This window comes from Nyctereutes procyonoides, unplaced genomic scaffold (genome assembly GCF_905146905.1).
Source record: "Nyctereutes procyonoides isolate TBG_1078 unplaced genomic scaffold, NYPRO_anot_genome, whole genome shotgun sequence".
Taxonomy (NCBI): Eukaryota; Metazoa; Chordata; class Mammalia; order Carnivora; family Canidae; genus Nyctereutes; species Nyctereutes procyonoides.
In genome coordinates, this window is record NW_026575028.1 from 7,968,581 (window position 1) to 7,991,346 (window position 22,766).

At 55.1% G+C, this 22,766-nt stretch overlaps 2 protein-coding genes and 1 non-coding gene across 5 annotated transcripts; all 3 read left to right on the plus strand.

The window, feature by feature from the left end:
• Window positions 1-813: 813 nt before the first annotated feature.
• Window positions 814-2,571, plus strand: CUNH12orf57 (chromosome unknown C12orf57 homolog). The gene is made up of 3 exons (XM_055315530.1): window positions 814-1,206; window positions 1,450-1,626; window positions 2,336-2,571. Exons 1-3 carry the CDS (start codon window positions 1,155-1,157, stop codon window positions 2,485-2,487), a joined length of 381 nt encoding a protein of 126 aa, XP_055171505.1. The 5' UTR covers window positions 814-1,154; the 3' UTR covers window positions 2,488-2,571.
• Window positions 819-880, plus strand: LOC129503512 (U7 small nuclear RNA). The gene has a single exon (XR_008663184.1). It is a non-coding gene; the product is annotated as a U7 small nuclear RNA (small nuclear RNA).
• A 518-nt stretch (window positions 2,572-3,089) lies between the features above and the next one.
• Window positions 3,090-18,882, plus strand: PTPN6 (protein tyrosine phosphatase non-receptor type 6). 3 transcript variants are annotated; one of them, XM_055315622.1, is made up of 17 exons: window positions 3,091-3,269; window positions 6,861-7,693; window positions 7,784-7,906; window positions 8,105-8,299; window positions 11,681-11,870; window positions 12,013-12,129; window positions 12,236-12,349; window positions 12,494-12,590; window positions 13,011-13,090; window positions 13,270-13,419; window positions 14,935-15,066; window positions 15,190-15,344; window positions 17,502-17,569; window positions 17,676-17,827; window positions 17,925-18,016; window positions 18,389-18,509; window positions 18,694-18,882. In XM_055315622.1, exons 2-16 carry the CDS (start codon window positions 7,686-7,688, stop codon window positions 18,501-18,503), a joined length of 1,788 nt encoding a protein of 595 aa, XP_055171597.1. In that variant the 5' UTR covers window positions 3,091-3,269; window positions 6,861-7,685; the 3' UTR covers window positions 18,504-18,509; window positions 18,694-18,882. The 3 variants fall into 3 exon arrangements, with proteins under 3 accessions (XP_055171596.1, XP_055171597.1, XP_055171598.1); XM_055315623.1 differs by having other exon boundaries at window positions 3,114-3,269; window positions 7,674-7,693; XM_055315621.1 differs by lacking the exon at window positions 6,861-7,693 and having other exon boundaries at window positions 3,090-3,269.
• Window positions 18,883-22,766: the final 3,884 nt, after the last annotated feature.

Below are 22,766 nucleotides of genomic sequence, written 5' to 3' on the forward strand. Positions count from 1 at the left end.
GACTAGTTCTTTGCGGGTTATGGGGCGGAGTTGGGGGAGGGGGCGCGGTGGGGAACTTGTCAGCGGTGCCTGAAGAGACAGCTGTGGAACAAGTGGGTGTAGGGACCTTGGAGGGTTGCAGAGGAGCTCTTGGGAGAGCCCAGGGCCCTGGAACCTGGCTCTGCGGGAGGGGTACCACAGACCTGGTCCCTGCATCCAAGGCTGGGAAGTCCAGATGTGGAGGCGGGGGACGGGCACTCCTCGGACAGGGTCAGGTCTAAGAAGCCGCTGGCCCCACAGCTGGGAGCCACCAGAGGCCAGAATCCTTTCGGTCGGATAGATTGAGAAACGCTTACGAAGCGGAGGAGCAGGGGCATAGTTTCATTAGGTCAAAGCGATTAGAACTCTGGAGGCGTAAGTACCCCCATGGTTTGGGAAGGGGGTGGGAGACCATTTCAGACGTCTAGAAGAGAGGAAGAATCGGAGGACGTTAGGCTGGAGCGCACAGCAGGGACAAGACCGTCTTAGGAGAGCCGGAGAACCGCCTTAGCTCTCAGCCTTCATTGCTGCGAATCCCTTTCTCAAACATCTGAGGGGGTGTGGCCAGCCTTGCCAGCCAATCAGCTTCGGGTTCATTTGCATAGACTCGAATCAAATGTTCACAAACTCTAGAAATGAATGATATAAATAAGTTTCCTTTTCCCCTGTTTTTCCTTCTGAAAGTCATAATGTTGCCCGTTGGTTATACGTCAATCGAGATTAGGAAACACCACGCTGAGCTCACCCTCACCAAGAGTGGCATTCCTGGATACCCCATGGTCTCTCCAGGCCACTTCCTGCAGTGTTACAGCTCTTTTAGAATTTGTCTAGCAGGTTTTCCGGTCCTCACCGGAAAACCCCCCCCCACGTCTCGTAGTCAACAATAGAGGGGTTTCAGCTGCGGAGGTCGTCTCCGCTCCTGTGCATCTGCCGACGGCGGGGGAGCCTCGGTGGTCTCCCTCCGAAGACGTTTGGGCGGTGGTGCCGCGCTGCGCCGAGAAGCTGCCTCTGCTTCCGGCCGCGGTGGATGCTGCTTCCCTTCCACCCCCGTCAGCCGTGAGAGCTCCTCTCGGCGGCAGCAGCTCCCTTCTCCCGAGCGGCTCTGGCCCCGCTGCAAGTGCAGCGATTGTTACCCTATGGCGTCCGCCTCGGCCCCGCCCGCGGCCCTGAGCGCCGAGCAAGCCAAGGGTGAGGAGCATTCTAGCCGCCCGGCGGGCTCCCTGCTGGAGAACGGTGCGGGGGGAGGTACAGAGCGTGGGGTGTGGGTGCACCGGTACCCCCGTCCTCCAGGAGCCCTGGCCCCCTGGAGCGAGGGAGTTTATCGGGCTGCTATGCCTGCAGTCCACTAATTGCCTGCCCTGTTCCCTGCGTTGCCGGCCGGGCCCGCCTGCCCTGCTCCGCGCCTACCCGGGGACGCGTCTGATTTCGCAGTGGTCCTGGCCGAGGTAATCCAGGCGTTCTCGGCCCCGGAGAACGCCGTGCGCATGGACGAGGCTCGGGACAACGCCTGCAACGACATGGGCAAGATGCTGCAGTTCGTGCTGCCCGTGGCCACGCAGATCCAGCAGGAGGTTATCAAGGCCTATGGCTTCAGCTGCGACGGGGAAGGTGGGTCGGCCTGAGAGTGGGGGTGGAGTGGGTCCAGGAGAGGGCGCTGCATCCATCGGATCCCTGAGCCGCCCTCCCTCCTCGTGTCACACGGAGGCAACCACAATCGGACTGATAGTATTGGGACCGGCAGTATTGGCTGTCAGAGCCCTTCAGAGCCTAGTCTGAATTTGTGCCTGGTGAAGTCCAAAGTGCTTTTTGTAGTTACCAGTTATTATACTGTTATCCCATTTTAAGATGAGGAAACAGACTCTAGTAGGAAACTAAGTGCCTGAGGTCACAGCAGAGCTGGACCTGAACCCTCTTCTGATAACTTGTAGTGGGATGTCTCCTGCAGCCCCTCTAAGGTGTTTTAGCTAATCTCTGTTGGAGGGTTGGCTGGTCAGTTTCCTTGATGAGATCATGGTGTTCCCCAAGGGTGCTTCTTGATTCTGCGCTGCTGGCCCATGGCCTTCCTGTGTGTGTTCAGGTTATAGATTTGGGGTCTTGTGCGTGTTCATGGAACTGAATCGCCAAAATGGTCCACAAGAAGCACACTGCTTTGGGATACTTCATTCATTGCATCCCATCCAATTGTGCCTTGTTTTGTAGACAGCTACTTGACCAGAGGGGGAGCAGCCAGTGACTCCTGCTCACGCTGCCCTCTCCTGATGTGTGGGGCACACCTGTCCCCTGGGGGTGTGGGTTGATGTTCCACTTCTCCTTGCAGGTGTCCTTAAGTTTGCCCGCTTGGTCAAGTCTTACGAAGCCCAGGATCCTGAGATTGCCAGCTTGTCCGGCAAGCTGAAGGCGCTGTTCCTGCCACCCATGACACTGCCTCCCCACGGGCCTGCTTCTGGTGGCAGTGTGGCTGCCTCCTGAGGCTTGGCCCTTCTCTGCAACACTGCCCAGGAAGGGAAGATCTTGACATTCCGGAGGATAATAAACGTGCCTGTGACAGCCTCAGCGTTAGTCCTTTGTGACCCTGACAACCCCCACCTCTTGGTCCCAGATTCCTTCCACCTTTCCAGGTTGCTTCATCTCCCTGTCCAGATCCTTCCTATGCTCCTGCTGGGAACAACCCTGCTTCAGGGCAGGGTGGGAGGAGGGACTTGCCCCTTAACACCCTGGTGGTGGGGATGGGGGTGGGCCTGCCCAGGTGGTGCCTCCTCTGAAGAGTGCAGCTTCCTGAGCTTTTTCAGAGTCCCCTTAGCTTCTGTGTGCGGGGAGGCTCCCCCATTGGTTGGTGTTCCCTTGGCCAGGGTTACTTCCTTGTCTTTGCTCCCACCCATCTTCCCTCCACCAGCTCTGTCAGCCTAAGCTCCAGGTGGCGCTCCAGGTGGCTCCTCCCCTCCCAAGGGAGGGAGGTGAGGACAGGCCGGCCCTGGACTACTCAGTGGGGCCTGAGGGAGAAGCAGATGGCTGTGGGCAGTCTGAGGTGAGGCCCTCCCACCGGTCCCTTTTCCTGGGATTATTAGACCAGTGGCTCATTGCTGTGGTGTCATTGGCCTGGCGGGCTGCATCAAGGAGGAAGTAGCCGAGCTCCCAGTGTTCTTCCTCACCTGTTTGGGCTGCTGTGCACAGCTGCGCCCAGGCTCAGCCCCACCCCTTGTGGCCCTCAGCCTGTGACTCTCCCGTCCCTCTGGGGAGATGCTGTCCCGTGGGTAAGTCCCCGGCTCCACCTGGATGCCACAGTCTCCTGTTAGGTTGGGAGAGAGGGGCAGGGTTCATACTCGCTGCTGGCAGGTGTGCAGACCATGAGTGTGTGAGATCTACCGCTGCCCCCTGGCCTGGGTTTGCTTCCTGGCCCTCCCTTGAGATGTGAGGAACTCCAGTCTCATTTAGGCTCCTCAGCCCCCTCCTTTTCTGTAGCACTTTCCCCCTGACAGATGTGTATTTCTTCTCTCCTTGGGTTGGTTGTCTCCCTTCACTCTCTGGTCCCCTGCCTCTCCTGTCTGCTTACCCAAAACCTGGGGTAGCCCACATCATCAGAAATGGAACACGTCTGAAAGGCAAATCTGACAGAGCTCCCCCTTTCCACATAACTTCCCAACATCTGGTGTTCATTCCACCTTCTTTCAGTGTCCCTTCATTTCCCCTTCCCACGTATCATTTCTTCTATAGATGCATGTTGAGCATCTGTTAGGGGCCAGGTACTTTTTGAGATGCTGGCAGCCATGTAGTGAAGAAGACAGACACAGTCCTTGCTCTCACGGAGCTTCATTCAAGTGGGAGGCAATAGACACCACAAAGAATCCAATAAATAGGACTAATTTTAGATTTTCAGAAGTGTTATGTGGAAAATGAAGGTGGATTCTTCGTGTGCTTGCAAATGATTGGGAGCGCCAATGGCATCATTAACTGGAGGGATCCAGGAGGGCTTTCCTGTGGAGATGACAGGTACACCGAGAGCTGGATGATGATTAAGAGCCAGCCAGGTGGTGACCAAGAGTCAAATGCCTGGGAGGCACAGGCCCCGCTGTGGGAACAAAGGAAGGGGGAGCACAGAGCAAAGCAGTGGAGAGGGAGACATGGACCCGCAGTGTCATGTGTGGCCAGGATGGTGTGTCCATGTGTGGGTATTTGCACTGGGCCAGGTACGTGTGTAGATGGACACAGACGGTGAGGTGCATGCACGGAATGGGACTGTGTGCATGTGTATGTTTGTATGTCATCTGTGTATGACAAGCAGGGTGTGTACGTGTAGGACTGAGAGCTGAATATGCCTGTGCATGGCTATTGGTGAGCTTGTTTATTGGACATGTGCTCTGCATGAGGCACTATGCTAGTCTTTGAACTTCTGAAGGTGAGCATGACTGACTGTGGACCCCCGCACCCCCTGCAGTGGAGCCCACTCTGCAGATCCTCTTTATGCCTCTAGCTCAGGGAAGGGATATGTGGGCTTTCGGTGGGGCTCAAAGTCCAAGACTGAAAGGGTAGTCAGTATTAGGTCATAAAATAAACAGAACAAATTTCCCAGGTACCAGAAAGGAGGGGGGAAAGGGGGAAAGCCCATTTTTGGGGGGAGAAATTGATGTTTGAAAAAGTGATAAAGTAGTCATTGTAGGAAACCAAGACTTTAACTGAGCTTTGGCACTTTGTTTATTTTTCTTACTTTTTATTGAGGTATAGCATAGTTTTCATGAATGTTAAGCAAACGGCCTGATGAACATCATGTTTATGTACACCTGTGTATACACCAACCAGATTAAGATGCAGAGTGTTCCCAGCACCCTAGTGGTTTCCTAGAAATTGCCATCTCCCAGTCAACTTATTTATTTTTATAAAGGTAATACATATCCTTGCTATAACATTAAAAAAAAATGTAGGCAAAGAAAACATCCAGATCACCAACAGACACATGCTCAACATCGCTCATCATCAGGGAATGCAGGTCAAACCCACAATGAGATACCATCTTACATTCGTCAGAATGGCTAGAGTCAGAAAGACAAGAAATAACAAATGTTGGTGAGGATGTGAAAAAAGGGACCCTTGTGCACTGCTGGGCGGGGGGGATGTCAATTGGCCCAGCCACTGTGGAAAACAGTATGGAGGTTCCTCAGATAATTAAAAATAGAAAAACCATTTGATCCAGTAAATCCACTACTGGGTAATTATTACCCACATAAAATAAAAACACTAATTTGAAAAGATACAGGTGCCACTATGTTCACTGTGGCATTATTTACAGTAGCCAAGGTAAGGAAACAATCCAAGTGTCTAGCGACAGGTGAATGGATAAAGAAGATATAGTACATACATACAATGGAATATTACTTGGCCATAGAATGAATAAGATCTTGCCATTTGTGACAAGATGGATCTAGAGGGTACTAGTGAAATAAGTCAGGGAAAGACAAGAACATATGATTTCACTTATACGTAGAATCTAAAACACAAAACAAATGAACAAACCAAAAGCAGAAACAGATCCATAAACACAGATAATAAACTGATGGTTGCCAGAAGGAAGGGGGAGGGGAGAGGGACAAAATGAGTGAAAGGGGAGTGGGAGGTACAGGCTTCCAGTTAGAGTAAAAACCATGGGGATGAAAGGCACAGCATAGGGAATATAGTCAGTGGTATTGTAATAATGTTGGATGGTGACAGGTCGTTGCTATGCTTGTGGTGAGCAGAGCATACTACATAGACTTGTTTTTGTTTTTTTTTTAATTTATTTATTTATGATAGTCACAGAGAGAGAGAGAGAGAGAGAGAGGCAGAGACACAGGCAGAGGGAGAAGCAGGCTCCATGCACCGGGAGCCTGACGTGGGACTCGATCCCGGGTCTCCAGGATCGCGCCCTGGGCCAAAGGCAGGCGCCAAACCGCTGCGCCACCCAGGGATCCCCTACATAGACTTGTTGAATCACTATGTTGTACACCTGAAACTAACAACATTGTGTGTCAACTACACGTCAATTAAAAAAATAAAACCGGTATAAGGGAGATGTAAATATCCCTCTCAGCCCTCTCCCCCAGGCTCCCTCCCTGGGGGAAGCCACCAATCTGAGTTTTCTGTGTTTCCTTTGTTGGATTGCTTTCCTCTTGTTTTGGTTTGGTAGTATTTGTGGTTTTTTTTTAATTTTTATTTATTTATGATAGTCACAGAGAGAGAAAGAGAGAGAGGCAGAGACACAGGCAGAGGGAGAAGCAGGCTCCATGCACCGGGAGCCTGACGTGGGACTCGATCCCGGGTCTCCAGGATTGCACCCTGGGCCAAAGGCAGGCGCCAAACCGCTGCGCCACCCAGGGATCCCAGTGTTTGTATGTGGAATTACACATGGAGATTATCATGAGCTCCTGGGGTGTAGGGCCTCTCAATGTCAGCCAGCCCTGAGAATATCAATCATGGCAGGGACCTCGGTCCTCAGCCCACAGGAGACAGGCCCCTAGTCAGAGTCCTGAGCTCTGAACCGATTCAGACCAGACCCCTTGACAAGAATCTATGACTCAGGCATAGGGTGGACATACCCAAGGGGGCTACCCCCACCTGCATTCCCAGATCTGCTGCCCCTTGCATTCTGTTTCTTGGCTCCACTACCTGGTTAGGGCACAGTGGGGCAAAGACTTGGGATAAGAAGTAGAAAAGGTGTAAGTCTGACAGCTGTGCAGGAGACATTCTGTCCATCCCTCTGTCCCGGCGGTGCCTCTTCAGATGTGTGTGCCAGAGGAGGTGAGGGTGCCTTTCCCTTTGCAAGCATCTGCTTGGCCTTGGCTATTATTTCTAATAAAGTCTCCCCTTCCCTGCAGCCCCCAGTGGACAAGAGGTCCCCACCTCTGTCCTTTGAGTCCCCAAGGGCTGGCATACAGCTGCTAAAATCCCTGGCTTGGGAACCACAGTGTGAGGTCACATCCCAGCACCACCCCTTACCGACCGGCTGACCTCAGGCAAGTTCCCTACATTCTGTGAGCCTCAGATTCCTCCTCTGTAAAATGGGGGAAAAAAAACAGCATGTGCTTTGTGGGGCTATTAGGAAGAATAAACCAAATGAGGTACATAAATGACATGCTAGCATGGTGCCTGGCCTACAGTGAGACTCCGTGGAACGAGAGTTGTCACCGTCACCATTATCACGAGCTTGGACAGGGGAGGGGAAGGGTGTGTGGAAGCAGCCTGTGGAGGAAGATGAGATGGCCTGTGACTGCGGGGGTTCATGCTTATGAAGCATGGCCTCCACCCATCAGGTGCCAGGCATAGTTGTGTCCCTATGTCGTGTGTCGTCACGTTTGCAGAGTGCCATGTTCCTGGAGCCTTTGATGGCAGCCGTGTGGGAAGTGGGCCCCATCCCCACCCCCACTGCCACCCTGCTTGGCTTCTCTTCGCTCTGCCCTAAAACGAGAAGTACAGTGAGTTCCCCCAAGGGGTCGGCCGCGCCCCTTCCTGTCCCCGCCCTGCTGCCGGCTGGCCCTGGGGCCAGTGGAGTGGCAGCCCCAGAACCCACGGCCAGGGCTGACAGGCAGCCTGGGCGCTCGAGCAGAGCCGTGTTGAGGCCGTAGGCCCAGAGCTCTCTGCCTGCCCGGACTCGCCAGTGCACCTCGTTCCCTGCACCCCTTTCCTCTCAGGGAGCCCCCAGGATGGTGAGGTAAGGTCCTGGAGCCTGCGGGATGCAGGAGGCAAGGGGGCCCTGCGGATGGAAGGAAGGACCTCTCCTCATTGCTCTGCGGGCCTCCAGGTGGTTTCACCGAGACCTCAGTGGGTTGGACGCAGAGACCCTGCTCAAGGGCCGCGGTGTCCATGGAAGCTTCTTGGCCCGGCCCAGTCGCAAGAACCAGGGTGACTTCTCCCTCTCCGTCAGGTAGGTGGCCCTCAACTCCGGCCAGGGCAAGTGGCTCCCTTCTGGTTCCCTTGTGGCAGTGCCGACTCCCCAGGCCCCGGCACCCAATGTGTCCCCCCGCCCCCTGTGTGAGCCTGGGACTCTGGACCTCAGCCCATCCCCCCTCTGTCCCCATCTCTCCTCTTGCACCCACTGGTCTCACCGCCCGGTGCCCTGCAGGGTGGGGGATCAGGTGACCCACATTCGGATCCAGAACTCAGGAGATTTCTATGACCTGTATGGAGGGGAAAAGTTTGCGACGCTGACAGAGCTAGTGGAGTACTACACGCAGCAGCAAGGCGTCCTGCAGGATCGAGATGGCACCATAATCCACCTCAAGTACCCGCTGAACTGCTCCGACCCCACCAGTGAGAGGTGAGGGGCTTCCTGGCCCACTCCCACGTGGAGGCGGGCTGACTTCCACCCTCTCCTGCCCAGGGCTCTGTGGGCCTCTTTCTTCTGTGTGATCCCAGGCCCATGCCTCAGGGGACTGACCTCCCACTACTTTCCCTCAGCCCCTGGGAAAGCAGGGAACATCACCTTCCCCTTTTCCAGGGTCTCCACCAGCTGGCAACCCAGGCCCTCCTAGTGATGGAGAGGCCTAGTGGCTACATTTGGTAGTAGGCCAGCTCTGTTGTTAGAAAGCTCTCCTTCCTTCTGTGGAAACAAATCTGCCTTGCCATACTATTCTCTCCCTCAGCACAGGTTAATACATGGAGAGATTGATGTTGAGGAGGAACATAGGGACTTATATTTATGAGGACATTTAATGCCTTATCTCAGTAACACAGTGATGACGGGTCTGCTTTTGGGGACTTGGGAGAGCTTGACCAGTCCCTTGCCTGGAACACAGATCGGTGGTAACTATGATATGGTCGCGTGTGCAAGGGGCCTAGTACCTGGGCACAGGGTAGTACTCAAGGCATTGCCCTTCTGTCCCCTTTGGCTCCAAAGATGTGGTCTCCAGGACTGGGCAGGCTGCCCCTCACATGGTCTCCCTAAAGCATGGGTGGGGGTTGGGAGCCTGAACACTCAGCGTTACATGGGGGTTTATTTCAGCAGCTGCATCCCAGTGACAGCTCCATTAAGGTGAATGTCAGACGAATAATTCTAGGAGCTTTTTTTTTTTTTTTTTTACGTTCTGGGGCCAAGGCAGCCTGCCCTTGTCCTGTATTTGTGCGTTGACTGTTGACCTAATGATAGACCTTGATTCCGTCAGTTTTCACTCTTTCTAAGATGCATGCCTCTTAACTTGCCCAGTATTTTTGTTCAAGTCACTGATGGCAAGTTCGAGATGCGTGAGGATAAGGCCTAGGTGAGGGCCTCGTGGCCCACTGCTGGATGCCATTCTCTAGCCAACATGAAGCCATCGATCCGTTTCCTTTGAAGCCACCTCTTGGAGGAGTAAAGCCCAAGCTTGGATGACTGCTCATGGTGGCCCTCCTTGGTCCTTTCTTGGTATACACACCTTTTTGCCCTCTTCCTCCATCCTGCTGACAGCATTCATGGGGGTTTGCCACTCAGACCCTCTTGAACTCTTGGGGGTCCTCTCTTCCTCTTTGGCCTAAACCAGCCTCTGCCCTGCTAGATGGTGGGCTGGTGGAGGCCCTAGAGGAGCAGGAGGTTGTGGATGGAGCTAGAAGAAGGAAGGAGAAGCTCTCCTTGGGAGAGCCTGAGGCCTGGAGTAGCAGGAGGAGGGCAGAGCTGGGGGCTGGCAGGGAGGGAAGAATAGAGGGTATTGAGGCCAGGGAAGCTGACTCTCAGAAGCCTTTTTGGTCCCTCACGTCAGGACACCTGGCTAACCCCTGACCTTGGGATTGTGTATGGGAGGCTCTTTCTCCATCCCTCTCTTGTTTTCCTGGCTCTGGAGGCTGCCCCTCCTCCTCTGAGGGAATTTGCATTTGTCCCACCAATGGCTAGCACTCTGCCTGTGGTCAGCCTGATATTTGCATGGAAACTTCCTCATCCTGGGCCAGGGGGACGAGGGTCAGCCCCCACCCCATTGCCAGAGTGGGTGTGTGTGGGGGGTGTGCCCTGGTCTATCCCTGAATGGTGGGGTGGGGTGGCCTCCCAGGTACTGCTCCTGGACAGGGCAGGAGTGTGTCTGGGCAGGACCCATGTGCTCCTCCATCCTCCCCCCCATCCCTGCGGTTGGAAAATGCCCCCTCCCCTGGTCCCTGGGCTGAGGAAACCTCACACCCTCACTTCTCACTCTCTCCCCAGAAGGAGTTTTGTGTTTTTTCCATCACGTGGTTTCCTGTGGGGCTGGGCATTGTGGGGCTACGGTTTCCTCCTGGGAAGGGGGTGTGCTTCGGGGAAAGGTCCTAGTTCTGCTTTCTGCCCTTTCTGAGCCCCTCTAAGCCCCAGTCTCCCCTCCAGTGATGTTATTCTGAGCCTCCCAGAGCCCCCCAGACCACCGCTTCCCCCGCAGGGTTGTCTGTCTTCCCTGTCATTGAGGGGTGGGTGGCCCCATGAATCCCTTGTGACCCCCATCTCCACTGCCCCTGCTGTTTGGCCTCTTTGTTTCTCTTGGTCTCCCTCCTCTTTCCCTAATCAGTCCTGGCTTTCCTGGGACCCTTCCTCAGTTTTTCCCCTCCAGTTGTTCTGCATATGGCCTGCCTTTCTGTCTCTGGCTTAACACTCTCAGAGGCAGGTCTGGTTAGAACTCCCGAAGCTTCCTTAGCAAGCCAGGGCCTTGAGCCAGGGTACGATCGCTCAACTTCAGGTTCCTCGTCTGTAAAATGAGATGGTTCCTACCTCTCAGCATTTTTGTGAGAGCAATGGACCTAAATATGGTGGTGGCTTTGAGGGGTGCCTGGCTGGCTCAGTTGGAGGCGCGTGCAACTCTTGATTTCGGACTTTAAGTTTGAACCCCACGATGGGTGTAGAGATGACTTTAAAAAAATCTTTAAGCCACTTGTGTGGCTCAGTTGGTTAAGTGTCTGCCTTTGGCTCAGGTCATGATCTCAGGGTCCTGGGATCGAGTTCTGCGCTGGGCTCCCTGCTCAGCTGGGAATCTGCTTCTTCCTCTTCCTCTCCCTCTGTCCCCCTGACTCGTGCTCTCACACATTCTCTCTCTCTCTCTCTGTCTCTCTCTCTCTCTCTCTCTCAAATAAATAAAATCTTTAAAAAAAAGTCTTGGGGTGCCTGGATGGCTTAGTCGGTTAAGTATTTGCCTTGGCTTCGGTCGTGATCCCAGGGTCCTGGGATGGAGCCCCACGTCAGGCTCCTTGCTCCGAGAAGACTCTGCCTCTCCCTCTCCTTCTGCCTCTCCCCACCAGCCACTCATGCTCTCTCACTCACTCTTGCTCACTCTCTCTCTGAAATTTATTTTATTTTATTTTATTTTATTTTATTTTATTTTATTTTATGAGACACACACACACACAGAGAGAGAGAGAGAGAGAGAGAGAGAGAGAGAGAGAGAGATGCAGAGACACAGGCAGAGGGAAAAGCAGGCTCCATGCAGGGAGCCTGATGTGGGACTCGATCCCAGGACCCTGGGATCACACCCTGGGCTGAAGGCAGCGTTAAACTACTGAGCCACCCAGGCTGCCCTCTCTCTGAAATTAAAAAAAAAAATCTTTAAAAATTTTTTTTAAAAAGTCTTAAAAAAATATGGTGGATTTGAAAGCATCTAACATGGTGCGTGGCACGTCACAGTCACTCGATTTCCCTGTCCCCCTCTATGAATGTCTCTGCTTGGTGCTGGCCCCTTGGCTCAAGTATCACCTTCCCCAATGTTGCCTTCTCTAGGTGGTACCATGGCCACATGTCTGGGGGGCAGGCAGAGACATTGTTGCAGGCCAAGGGTGAACCCTGGACATTTCTCGTGCGTGAGAGTCTCAGCCAGCCTGGAGATTTTGTGCTGTCCGTGCTCAGTGACCAACCCAAGGCTGGCCTGGGCTCCCCGCTCAGAGTTACTCATATCAAGGTCATGTGTGAGGTAAGGCCACTGAGTGGTGGGAGGGCATCCTGCCAGGCGGAGCATGGATGGTGGGGAGGATGAGCCTGGGCTTTGGTCCAAGGCTGGGGGTCGAGGGAGGGAGACTCAGGTCATGTGAGTGGCCTGACTTGGCATCCCTCAGGGTGGACGCTACACAGTGGGTGGTGCAGAGACCTTTGACAGCCTCACAGACCTGGTGGAGCATTTCAAGAAGACAGGGATTGAGGAGGCCTCGGGTGCCTTCGTCTACCTGCGGCAGGTGAGAGGTGTGGGCCTGGCTGCCTCCTTCCGTTTTCCTGAGCAATCCCTCAGACACGGGGGCTTCTGAGATAGCAAGTTGCTGACCTCCCCCTGTCCTCGGCCAGCCATACTATGCCACTCGGGTGAATGCAGCTGACATTGAGAATCGGGTCTTGGAACTCAACAAGAAGCAGGAGTCTGAGGACACAGCCAAAGCCGGCTTCTGGGAGGAGTTTGAGGTGTGTGGTGGGCACCGTCAGGGCGACTGGCGTGGCGACCCCGCTCCCTGTCTCCCCACCTCTCACACTGGTCTGCTCCATTGTATCTCCGGGCACGATGCCCCTCCAGGGGCTGGAGCTTTATTTCCCTCTCTCTCCCCTCAGAGTCTGCAGAAGCAGGAGGTGAAGAATTTGCACCAGCGGCTGGAAGGGCAGCGGCCAGAGAATAAGAGCAAGAACCGTTATAAGAACATTCTCCCGTGTGAGCACCATACCTGCAGGCAGCCTCCATCCCTCCCCCTTCCCAGGCAGCGTCTCTTCACCCAGGAGACTCCCCTTCCCCGAGCCAACCTCCACCCCATCTCACGGGTCTCTGCCCCCTCTCAAGGAGGGTCTACCTCCACACCCACACAACAGAGCCTCCCTGCATTCAGGAAGCCTCTGCTCCTGTCAGGGGAGCCTCCTCACATCCCGCCATCCACCCTCCTCCTCACCATCCACCATCCTCCCTCCTTGGAAACCTTCACCCCCCTTCCCATGCAGATTCTCCACCCCTGCCTGCCCACAGTGCTCTAAGAGCCTCCTGGCTTCTGAGACAAGAATGGCCTGTGAGCTTAGGAAGGGTCTAATCCAGGGGCTGGTGAGCTCTTGGCTGACCCAGGCCTGTCTCATTTCCTCCCAGTTGACCACACCCGAGTGATCCTGCAGGGACGTGACAGTAACATCCCTGGGTCCGACTACATCAATGCCAACTACGTCAAGGTGGGTGGCACCCACTTGTCAAGGGAGGAGAAGCCGGGCCCTGGGGATTCCCCGTCTCTGGGCAGGTACTGGATCCAGAGACATGTAGGCAAGGCCGAAGCCGGCCAGTTAGCAGGTGAGGGGGGTGAGGGTGCAGGGACTCACAGTCCTGGGGTGCAGCTCTCTACACTTGCTTCCAGAACGAGCTGTTAGGCCCCGAAGAGAACACTAAGACCTACATCGCCAGCCAGGGCTGCCTGGAGGCCACAGTCAATGACTTCTGGCAAATGGCATGGCAGGAGAACACCCGCGTCATCGTCATGACCACCCGGGAGGTGGAGAAAGGCCGGGTAAGGCCGAGTCCTATGCTGTCCCCTGGTCCCCACCTCCAACCCCTCCCCAGTGCTTGCTATCCACTACCATTAAACCAGAGAAACTCCAGATACCAGGGCAGAAAGGAACCTCAGAGGGCAAGGTCAACCCTTGTTGGGAAACTGAGGCACAGAGACACTCTTGGGGTTATACTATCTCCCAGATCCCTGCTTCCAACCTGGGGTTCTCCTGACCACCAGACTCAGGTTTTATTTGTTTATTTTTTAAAAATATTTTATTTATTTATTCATTAGAGATACACAGAGAGAGGCAGAGATACAGGCAGAGGGAGCAGCAGGCTCTCTGTGGGGAGCCAGATGTGGGACTCGATCCCAGGACCCTGGGATCAGGTCCTGAGTGGAAGGCAGACGCTTAACCGCTGAGTCACCCAGGCATCCCTATTCTTATTTTTTTTGAGATTTTATTTATTCATTAGAGAAAAAGCACATGAGTGTGTGTGGGGGGAGTGGAGTGCAGAGGGAGAGGGAGAAACAGATACCCCGCTGAGCAGGGAACCCCATGTGATATGGGGCTCCTTCCCAGGATCCTGAGATCAGGACCTGAGCTGAAGTCAGATGCTCAACTGACTGAGCCACCCAGGCACCCCCAGACCCAGGTTTTAAATGGGCTTTCTTCCTTAAAGTGTCTCTTGCCAGAAGCAACCTGCCTCCTGTCCTCTCTGCCTCATAACTCTCTCTGGAGTCTGCCCCTCACCCTCACCCTCACCCTCATCCCACTGCCCAGCTGGCCTCCCTCCCTGTGGGCTTCCCCCACCTCCCACATGTCTGCACAGAAGTCAGAGGGGGTCCCTCTTAGAGCATTCACTGGAGCATCAAGATGCTCCCTGGCTCCCTGGGAATTTTTCGGTGGCTCCCAGTTGTCTTCCGGATAAAGCCACACCTGGCACTCAAGGCATGGTGGCTTCCCTACAACGTTCTGCCCTGCCTCAGGTTCTCACACCTTGGCACAAGCTTGCTTTCTGCTAGGAAAGGACTTCCTCTCTCTGTACTATCTTTGCTGGACAGACTCCTCATTTTTGAAGACCCCGCTCAAATTCTCCCTCCTCTGTGAAGCCACCTCTGTTTTCCTCTATAATCTAGAGGGAGGGTACCCTTTCCCTCCGTACCCTGTGCCCCTGAGCGGCTCTGATTTCCCTGCTCCACTGTCTCTCTCTGAATTCCTAGAGACATAGAGGCCCAGATTGCTTTGTAGTTATGTTTGGGACTCCAGCATGGTCTGTACAACTTCAGATACGTTGTGTGCCCCAGCCGGTGTTTACTGAATGAATTGTAAGGCCAAGTGGCTCAGTCAGGCCTCATGACCTGCTGGTGGCCAGCAGGACCAGATCCCGCCTCTGACTCTTGGCCAGCATCTCTATTCATCCAGCAAATGTTAACTGGACCAGCACCAGGGACTCAGGACCTCAAAAGGGGCCTGGAACATGCCCCCGTACATTCTGTGCCTCATTTCTCACCGCCACCCTCCCTTTGCAGAACAAGTGTGTCCCGTATTGGCCAGAGGTGGGCACTCAGCGTGTGTATGGACCTTACGTAGTTACCAACTGCAGGGAACATGACACTGCAGAGTACAAACTCCGTACTTTACAGGTCTCCCCACTGGAAAATGTGAGTATCCTCCACTCCTGCCTCACTCCTAGGGCCCCTCCTTGGATCTGTTGTTTTGTCTGGTTGGGTGGGATGGGGAGATGCGTGGGAACAGAGGGCACTGGCTGTATGCGCTCTGCCCAGGAGGACCTGGTTCGGGAGATCTGGCACTACCAGTACCTGAGCTGGCCTGACCATGGGGTCCCCAGTGAGCCTGGAGGTGTCCTCAGCTTCCTGGACCAGATCAACCAACGGCAGGAAAGTCTGCCTCATGCAGGCCCCATCATTGTGCATTGCAGGTGAGAACAATAATGATGTGAGTAGTAGTAATAAAAATAAAAGAGAGGTCCTGAGATCAGGACCTGAGCTGAAGTCAGACACTCAACTGATTGAGCCACCCAGGCACCCCCAGACCCCGGTTTTAAATGGGCTTTCTTCCTTAAAGTGTCTCTTGCCACCGAGGCAAGATAAAAAAAACAAACAAAAAAAATCCTTTTTTTTTAAATAAAAATAAAAGTAGTAGCTGGCTAGTAAATACTGCTAACTCAGTGCCCTGGAAGCACTAATTTACATGTTAACGCATTAAATGCCTCCACCTGCTCATGGCCTCATCCGGGCTCCTTGATGGTTCCAGATCCAAGGCGGGAAGCGTAGCTTGAGCTAACCCCACTGATTGATCCTGTGCCTGAGGGGTGGCTTCTTTAGAAACTTCCCTGTACGTACCATCTCACCCAACCCTGCCAAATACCCATGAGGAAATAGGCCCAGCGACTTGCCAGCTGGCCAGCGGGAAAGTGCACTGACACTCACCACACACCTAGGCTCTGGCCACTCCTGTTGTCTCTCACGGGCTTTCTCAGCTTGTATTTCTTCTTGGGCCCTGCCACCTTCCATCTGGGGTCGGTGTGGCTCTCCATTTTTTTCTTTTTTCTATCTGTAGCCCCAGGGATGCTTAGCCTTCCTCTTTCTCCCCCTTCCCAGCTAGTGACCCCAGCTTGGCCTCCAGGGTTGTGTGGGGATGGGTGATGTCTTCCAAAGGGGCACATGTATCTCTAGGTCACTGGAGGACCTCGTGTTCATGATCAGGAGACCCTGTTCCTGCTAGGCAGCAAGGGGGGTGCGGTCAGCAAAGTGAGGGGCAGAGTCCTCACTGACCTGGCCTGGGTCCGTGGGGGGCCGTGGGTGCAGGTTCCTGGACAGACACTGTAGATTAAAATTCTGGCTCTTCTACTCACTGGCTGTGTGTGTGATCTCAGACAAATTACTTCACTTCTCTGACCCTTAGATTCCTCATTTGTCACTTCAGGCTCTCCTGTGGTTGATGTGAGGATTCAATAAGACCCCGTCCCTGTGTCTGGAACCTAGTAATCCCTCAAGAAATGGGAGCCGTTGCTGGTTTAATAACTCCCATTAGGCTGGGAATGGGGAAATGGGAGCCTGCTTCATCTGCTTCCCTTCCTACTCCCTTCAAGTGACCCCAGGCTGGGGCCTCACATGTCTTCCTTCTTCCCACCAGCAACTATTGCCCTGGGGCAGGGCTGGGTGGGCTGAATCTGGGGGTGCCCCTCACATGTCATCTCAGGGACTCTGCCTCTGGCGGCCGGCCCATTGCTAAGTACGACCCTCCTGTTACTCCCCTTCCACTTCTTGAAATCCCCATGGCCTTTATTTAGATGTTACAGGAAGGAAGTGGGTAAGGGGGGGTTATTTTTGACAATCTGGGTTTGAAATTAGTGCAACTCAGGCCACTAGCCTGGCGGCCCCGCAAAGCAGACAGGACTGGGGTCTCTGAGGGATCCTGAGTTTCCTGGGATCTGTTTGCTCTAGGATGCTGGTGGAAGGTGGGGAAATAAGGGAGACCTCACACTTCACACAGCATCTCCACATCATCTCCTGACCCCAGTGACCTTTCTGCCCTGCTGCCACAAGGGCTGTCCTTTCCTGGTCCTCAGGGTCTGAAAAAAATGGGAAACAAAGTCCTCTCGAAAGAAGATCTAAATAAAACTTTTGAAGAGTGCGAGGTGGGGCTGGGGTGTGCAGTGGCGGGGAAGCCTCATTCAGGCCAAGGGTGCGGGAGAGGGCCAGGGGAGGCCCAGAGTGCCAGAGTGGGTGGGGGGAGGGACCCTGGTGGGCTGAAGAGCAGCCCCCAGCCAGCAATGAGGAGGCAGAGCAGGAAGTGGAAGGGTGAGATGCTGGAAAGAAGGAAGGCCAGGCGGGGCGGCCCTGGGAGAACTGGGCCCACCCACAAATCCCTTGGCTGAAGTGTTGAGTGCAAGTGCCTGGACCTCAGGGTCTGGCAGGCAGGCTTCTGCCTATGGTTAGGCTGCCCAGTGACCCCGGGCACATTACCTCATCTCGCTGGAGCCTCAGTTTGAACGCTGGAGTTGAACGCTGGGGCTCTCCCTTCCTGGTGAGGCATGGCCGGGGCCTCTAATGGTGCCCCCTTCCCTCCCCAGTGCAGGCATCGGCCGCACAGGAACCATCATTGTCATCGACATGCTCATGGAGAGCATCTCCACCAAAGGTGAGGGTGACCCATGGGGGATGCAGGTGTTGGGGGGTGTTGGGTGAGCGGCCCCTCAGTGTCCTCCTCTGCCTGGGCCTGAGGTCCAACTGTCATGCCTGCCCAGGGTTGGACTGTGACATCGACATCCAGAAGACGATCCAGATGGTGCGGGCGCAGCGCTCGGGCATGGTGCAAACGGAGGCACAGTACAAGTTCATCTATGTGGCCATCGCCCAGTTCATTGAAACCACGAAGAAGAAGCTGGAGGTCATGCAGGTATGTGCGGAGCAGGGCTCAGCAGAGCGGTGGGGGGCCGTGGGTGTCTCCTGGTCCTGCTGGGACCACTGCCCTCCCACCACACTTCTGCCCACAGTCCCAGAAGGGCCGGGAGTCAGAGTATGGGAACATCACCTACCCCCTAGCCATGAAGAACGCCCATGCCAAGGCATCCCGCACCTCTTCCAAGTAAGTGACCCCTGCCTACCCTCCTCCCTGGCCCGATCCTTCCTTTCCAGAGATGACAAGTGCCGCTGTCAGAGAGACCTGGGTTCAAGTTCAAGCTTGCCTCTTACTCCCTCTGCTCACAAATATTCCCTGAGTGTCCTCTACCTGGGTCCCATGCCAGGTCCTGGTGGTATTACTAATGTGTGAGATGGAGCTGTTGCCCGCAAGGAGCTTCTAGTCTAGGAAAAGGATGCTGACCAGGTCTCCTTTCTCCTGGCCTAAGTTTGCTCACCTGTGAAACAGGGGTGGGCCAGAGGGGGCTGCTGGTGCTGGGTAATCCTGCCCCATCTCCTGACTGTGGCAACTGCCCACACTTGCCCACCCCACCTGCAGACACAAGGAGGACGTATATGAGAATTTGCAGAGTAAGAACAAGAAGGAGGAGAAGGTGAAGAAGCAGCGGTCGGCGGACAAGGAGAAGAGCAAGGGTTCCCTTAAGAGGAAGTGAGCCAGGGTATGGCCTCTCTGCTCCGGGCTCCGCCTTGCCCTGCCCCAAGTGTTCCCTGGATCCAACGCTTTCCCCTGGATGGTTGGGGTGGCTACAACCTCACCCTGCCCTTTCCAACCATTATGGATCCTTTTGGTCCCCTTTTCGGGTCCAGGCACCCTCTTACTCTCTTACTCCCTTCTCTCTGCAGCCTCAGGCCTGATCCTTGCAGAGGCCTCCTGTGGACCAACCACAGCCGGAACTTAGGAGCCCGCCCCCAATTCTATTGTAATTTAAATGCTGCATCCCTACTTCCCTCTTCCTGACCCTGTATATAGCCCAGCAAGGCCCCAGGCGGCCCTAGGCCCTTTACTCTTGTAAATAAAGCCCCAGGGAATCACTGTGTGTGGGTCTCTAATTCAGAATGCTTGGGTAGGGGGGCTCAGAAGGGGACTCGAAGAGGGAGGTGAGTGTGTGTGTGTGTGTGTGTGTGTGTGTGTGTGTGTGTGCGTGCGCGCGCTGCGCGCGCACTTGCATGAATTAAAGCTAGGCCTTCACAGCCATACAGACCTGGTTCTGGATTCTGCTAAACATACTAGGAGTGTGACCGTGGGCCAGGTTCCTCAGCCTGTCCTTTCAGGGATGAATGATCAAAGGCATAGCGTAGGGAATATAGTCAATGGTGTTGTGATAGTTGTATGATAACAGATGGTGGCTACACTTACTGTGGTGAGCGAGTGTAACATACAGACTTGTGGAATCACTATGTTGTATACCTGAAACTAATGTAACATTGTGTGTGAACTATACGTCACTTAAAAAATATATATATATATAATAAAATGGAGGATGATCCTGACAGAGTGTGAAGATCATTGTGACAAGGGAGAAAGACCACAACTGGCAATGATAATTCATTACACACTTGTCATGAGTTAGGCACCACTTAAAACACTACAGATATATATATTTTAAAGATTTTATTTAACCATTTGACACGCAGAGAGAGGCCATAAGCATGGGGAGCAGCAGAGGGAGAGGGAGAAACAGGCTCCCCGCTGAGCAGGGAGCCCCAGGTGGGAGTTGATCACCAGTCAAAGGTCAACACTTAACCAAATGAGCCAATCAAGTGCCCCCAAAAGACTACACGTATTAATTCAGTCTAGGTACCTGTGTCACTTTCATTTCACTGTGGGGGAAACCGAGGCACAGATCAACTACATGACTTGCTCACAGGTGCAGAACTACTGAGTAGTGAAGCTAGAATTCTAGCTCAGGCCGCCTGGCTCCAGAACACATACTCCTGGAGGCATGGCCGGGGTCGCCCGGAGGGGACACAAGCACACTCCTCTGGGACTGACTTCTAGATCTGAGAGCCAAGGCCAGGAAGCATAGGCCTGGCACCACCCACCACCCCTCCCCTCTCTGGGCTCCTGCGGGCTCATGAATGCCTCTTGCTCCTCCCTTCTTTGGGGCCACCGCTGCCCCTGTGCTCCTGGCAGTTTTATTTTTGTTCCCTCTTCCTTGTCCTGTGTCCAGGGTGAACTGCTAGAGACTCCTTCCTTGTGTTAGGGCTTTACCTTGATTAAAGGTCCGGGTCCTGGCGAGGGAAGCCTGTGAAGTTCTGCCTCGGAAGGACTGGCTCCCTGCTGCAGGACAGGCCAAGGAGGGCACTGACCCTGACTGTTGTACAGCAGGTGCTTTATGGTTGGGTGTCCACTGTGTCACAGGCCCTGGAGCAGTGCTGGGGCACGGTGTGAACAAGACAGTTCCTGTCGTGGGGAGCTAGGAGGCAGAAACAGGCCACAAACAGCAAATACGTACAGATAGGTGTTAAGGATGCAAACAAAGGAGACAGGGGGCGCGGGGTGGGGGGAGGAGACAGAGAGAGACACGGCTCGAGAGAAGAGAGCTTGGATTGGGCCACACTATAGCTCCTGGGGCCATTGCCCTCCGGGGGGTGAGTGGGTGGGGCATCGCTTGTGGGCCTCAAGGTTCCTCTCCCCTCAATGTCTAGGGCTGCACAAAAGAAAGGCAGGTCCCACCCCTCTAGCCTCCCTAGGGCTAACTGCCCATGGACTGGGACCTAGACCCAGCTCACTGAGGTGGGCCCAGGAGTGGCTCTGCCCTGAAAGGGTGCATGGTGCCCCCACCCCCACAGGACGGGGCGGGGGTCGCTTCTCCCCATGGGGCCAGTGCAAGGGCTGCAGGGGAGCTGCTTAGTACTTTAATGGTTAGAGTCAGTGCTGGTGTTTCTGGCCAGCTCTGGCCTCCTGGAGGGGTGGGCTCCCCAACACGAGGGCTGAGGACAGGGAGGCAACCCCCTCTGGGACCTGCCTGCCCTACAACAGGCAGAGCTGCCCAGCACAAGCTTGGGGGGACCCCAACCTGTGCCGAGCCGACCCCTCACTGAGCTCAGGGCTCTCTGGCCATGGGCAGGGTAGGAGGCCTCAGAGAAAGGGACTAGCAGGGCAGGAGTAGCTGTGGGGAGAGACCAAGGAGGAAGGCAAAGGAGCCCAAGACCAGTCCCTCTCTTTTCCCAAAGGAGATCAGGCTCCCAAGTATAGGCCCAGGCGGCAGAGGAGGCTGGTCGGAGAGAAGAGACCTGTGGGAAAGGGTAGGAAGGCCTAGTGAGGCGGCCAGGCCTCAGAGGAGGTGCCTACGGCGGCCGGGAGGGAAGGGGTTAAGGCAGTGGGGGGGCAGCCTATGGCAGGAGGACACACCTGTGCGCAGGGGCGGCGGGCGGGGCCCAGGTGAGGAGCCTGCGCTGCCAGGCAGGCGGAGGAGGAAGGAGGAAGAGTGGAGGCCCAGGCAGGCGGGCTCTAGGCCTTTGGATCCTGGGCCTCGACTCCCCTTCCTCTCCTCGGCACTCACTCCTTGGGGGGCAGGCGGCCCAGTGACAGGTAAAGGCCTCTGGGAGCTGGTTTCTGGGGCTGAGCTGGGGACCTCGGAGTGGGGCTCAGGGCTGATGGATGTGTGTGGGGGCAGGACAGGCCCTGCGGCCGGCGGGGAAGGGGCTCCAAGGCGGAGAGCGGCTGGGCAGGGGGCTGCGGAAGACCTGCCCGGGGCGCAGTGGATCCTCAGCTCAGGGTGGGGCTGGCGCGGGCTCCAGGGCTCACCCGGAAGTGTCCCCAGGGACTCGGGTGGTGGGGGGATGGGAACCAGGGTTCCGCAGCCTCTCCACAAGGAGCCTGGGCGGAGGACCGCCTGACCTGGACGTGGGCAGGCTGGGTGGGGGCCCCCGTCTTACCCAGCAGTGTTTGGGTGCTGGTTGGGAGTCTCTAATACTGCCGGGTAATGATGGAGGCCCCTGCCCCTGTGTCAGCGACATCTATCGCCTTGGGGCCCCTGGCCCCCACTGCTGGCTGTGATCCCCTCTCCCGAACCTCCCCCCACAGCGTGGAAGCCTCTTCATCTTGAGTGAAGGGTGCTGCCAAAGAGGTGGCTCTCGGTTGGCTGGCTGCCCACTGAAGGGACACAATGGCCCCGAGCCCCTCCCCCAACCCGGTGTGATTTGTCATCTGGTGGATCCAGAACCCACAGCCGACCTTGAGCTTGGGATTGGCTACATCCTCTCAAGAGGCCTCACCTGGCCTGCGGCCAGGGTCCCTGTAGCAACTGGTCAGCTCTGGCCTGGAGCTGCACGTCCGCCGGCTCTGGGTCCATCTTCCAGTACAGTGTTGGATGGTCTAGTCACGAAGCTCCTAACACTGTCTGGTAAAGATGGCCCCCGGGCCGGTTCCCTCAGCAGTGACCTTCAGGGCGCTCTGAAGACCATGGAGGCCTCCTGATGAATCACCTCTGACCTTTAACCTTTGGATGGGGGGTATAAATCACTAGAAAAGGGGAACAATGGGGAGGAGACAAAATGGCTGCCCCGGAGCCGCAGCAGGATTTGGAAACACACTTGTTCGCCAGGTACTTCCATTCTCTTCCCGCCTCGGGAAGGTGAAAGAAATAAAGTGTGGATCGGAACTGGTGGTGGATTGATTCAGGTCACTTGACGTGTCTTTTGTCTAATTGCTGACTTCATCTCAGGCTCCCAGGCCCGGAGTGGGGCTTCCAGATCTGCTTCCTCTCCCTGACTCTTTTATGATACTTACCTGCAGAGCAGGGGAACATTAATCTACTTTTCTTCGACAATCTGAGGCATGGAAGATGAATCCAGTCCCTGACCCTCTAGGACTCATCTCCTCTCCCTACCCTATACTCTGTAATTCCCATACTTTTGCCCCCAGGGCTAATGGTTCCAAATGTTCCTTGTCTCCCCATAAAGACAAGGGA

Coding starts and splice junctions, on each gene's coding strand:
- PTPN6 (XM_055315621.1), top strand. Junction 12,350..12,493: donor GCTTCTGGGAGGAGTTTGAG/GTGTGTGGTGGG, acceptor CTCTCCCCTCAG/AGTCTGCAGAAGCAGGAGGT. Junction 17,828..17,924: donor AGAAGCTGGAGGTCATGCAG/GTATGTGCGGAG, acceptor TTCTGCCCACAG/TCCCAGAAGGGCCGGGAGTC.
- CUNH12orf57 (XM_055315530.1), top strand. CDS start 1,155: ATGGCGTCCGCCTCGGCCCCGCCCGCGGCCCTGAGCGCCGAGCAAGCC. Junction 1,207..1,449: donor GAGCGCCGAGCAAGCCAAGG/GTGAGGAGCATT, acceptor CTGATTTCGCAG/TGGTCCTGGCCGAGGTAATC. Junction 1,627..2,335: donor CTTCAGCTGCGACGGGGAAG/GTGGGTCGGCCT, acceptor TTCTCCTTGCAG/GTGTCCTTAAGTTTGCCCGC.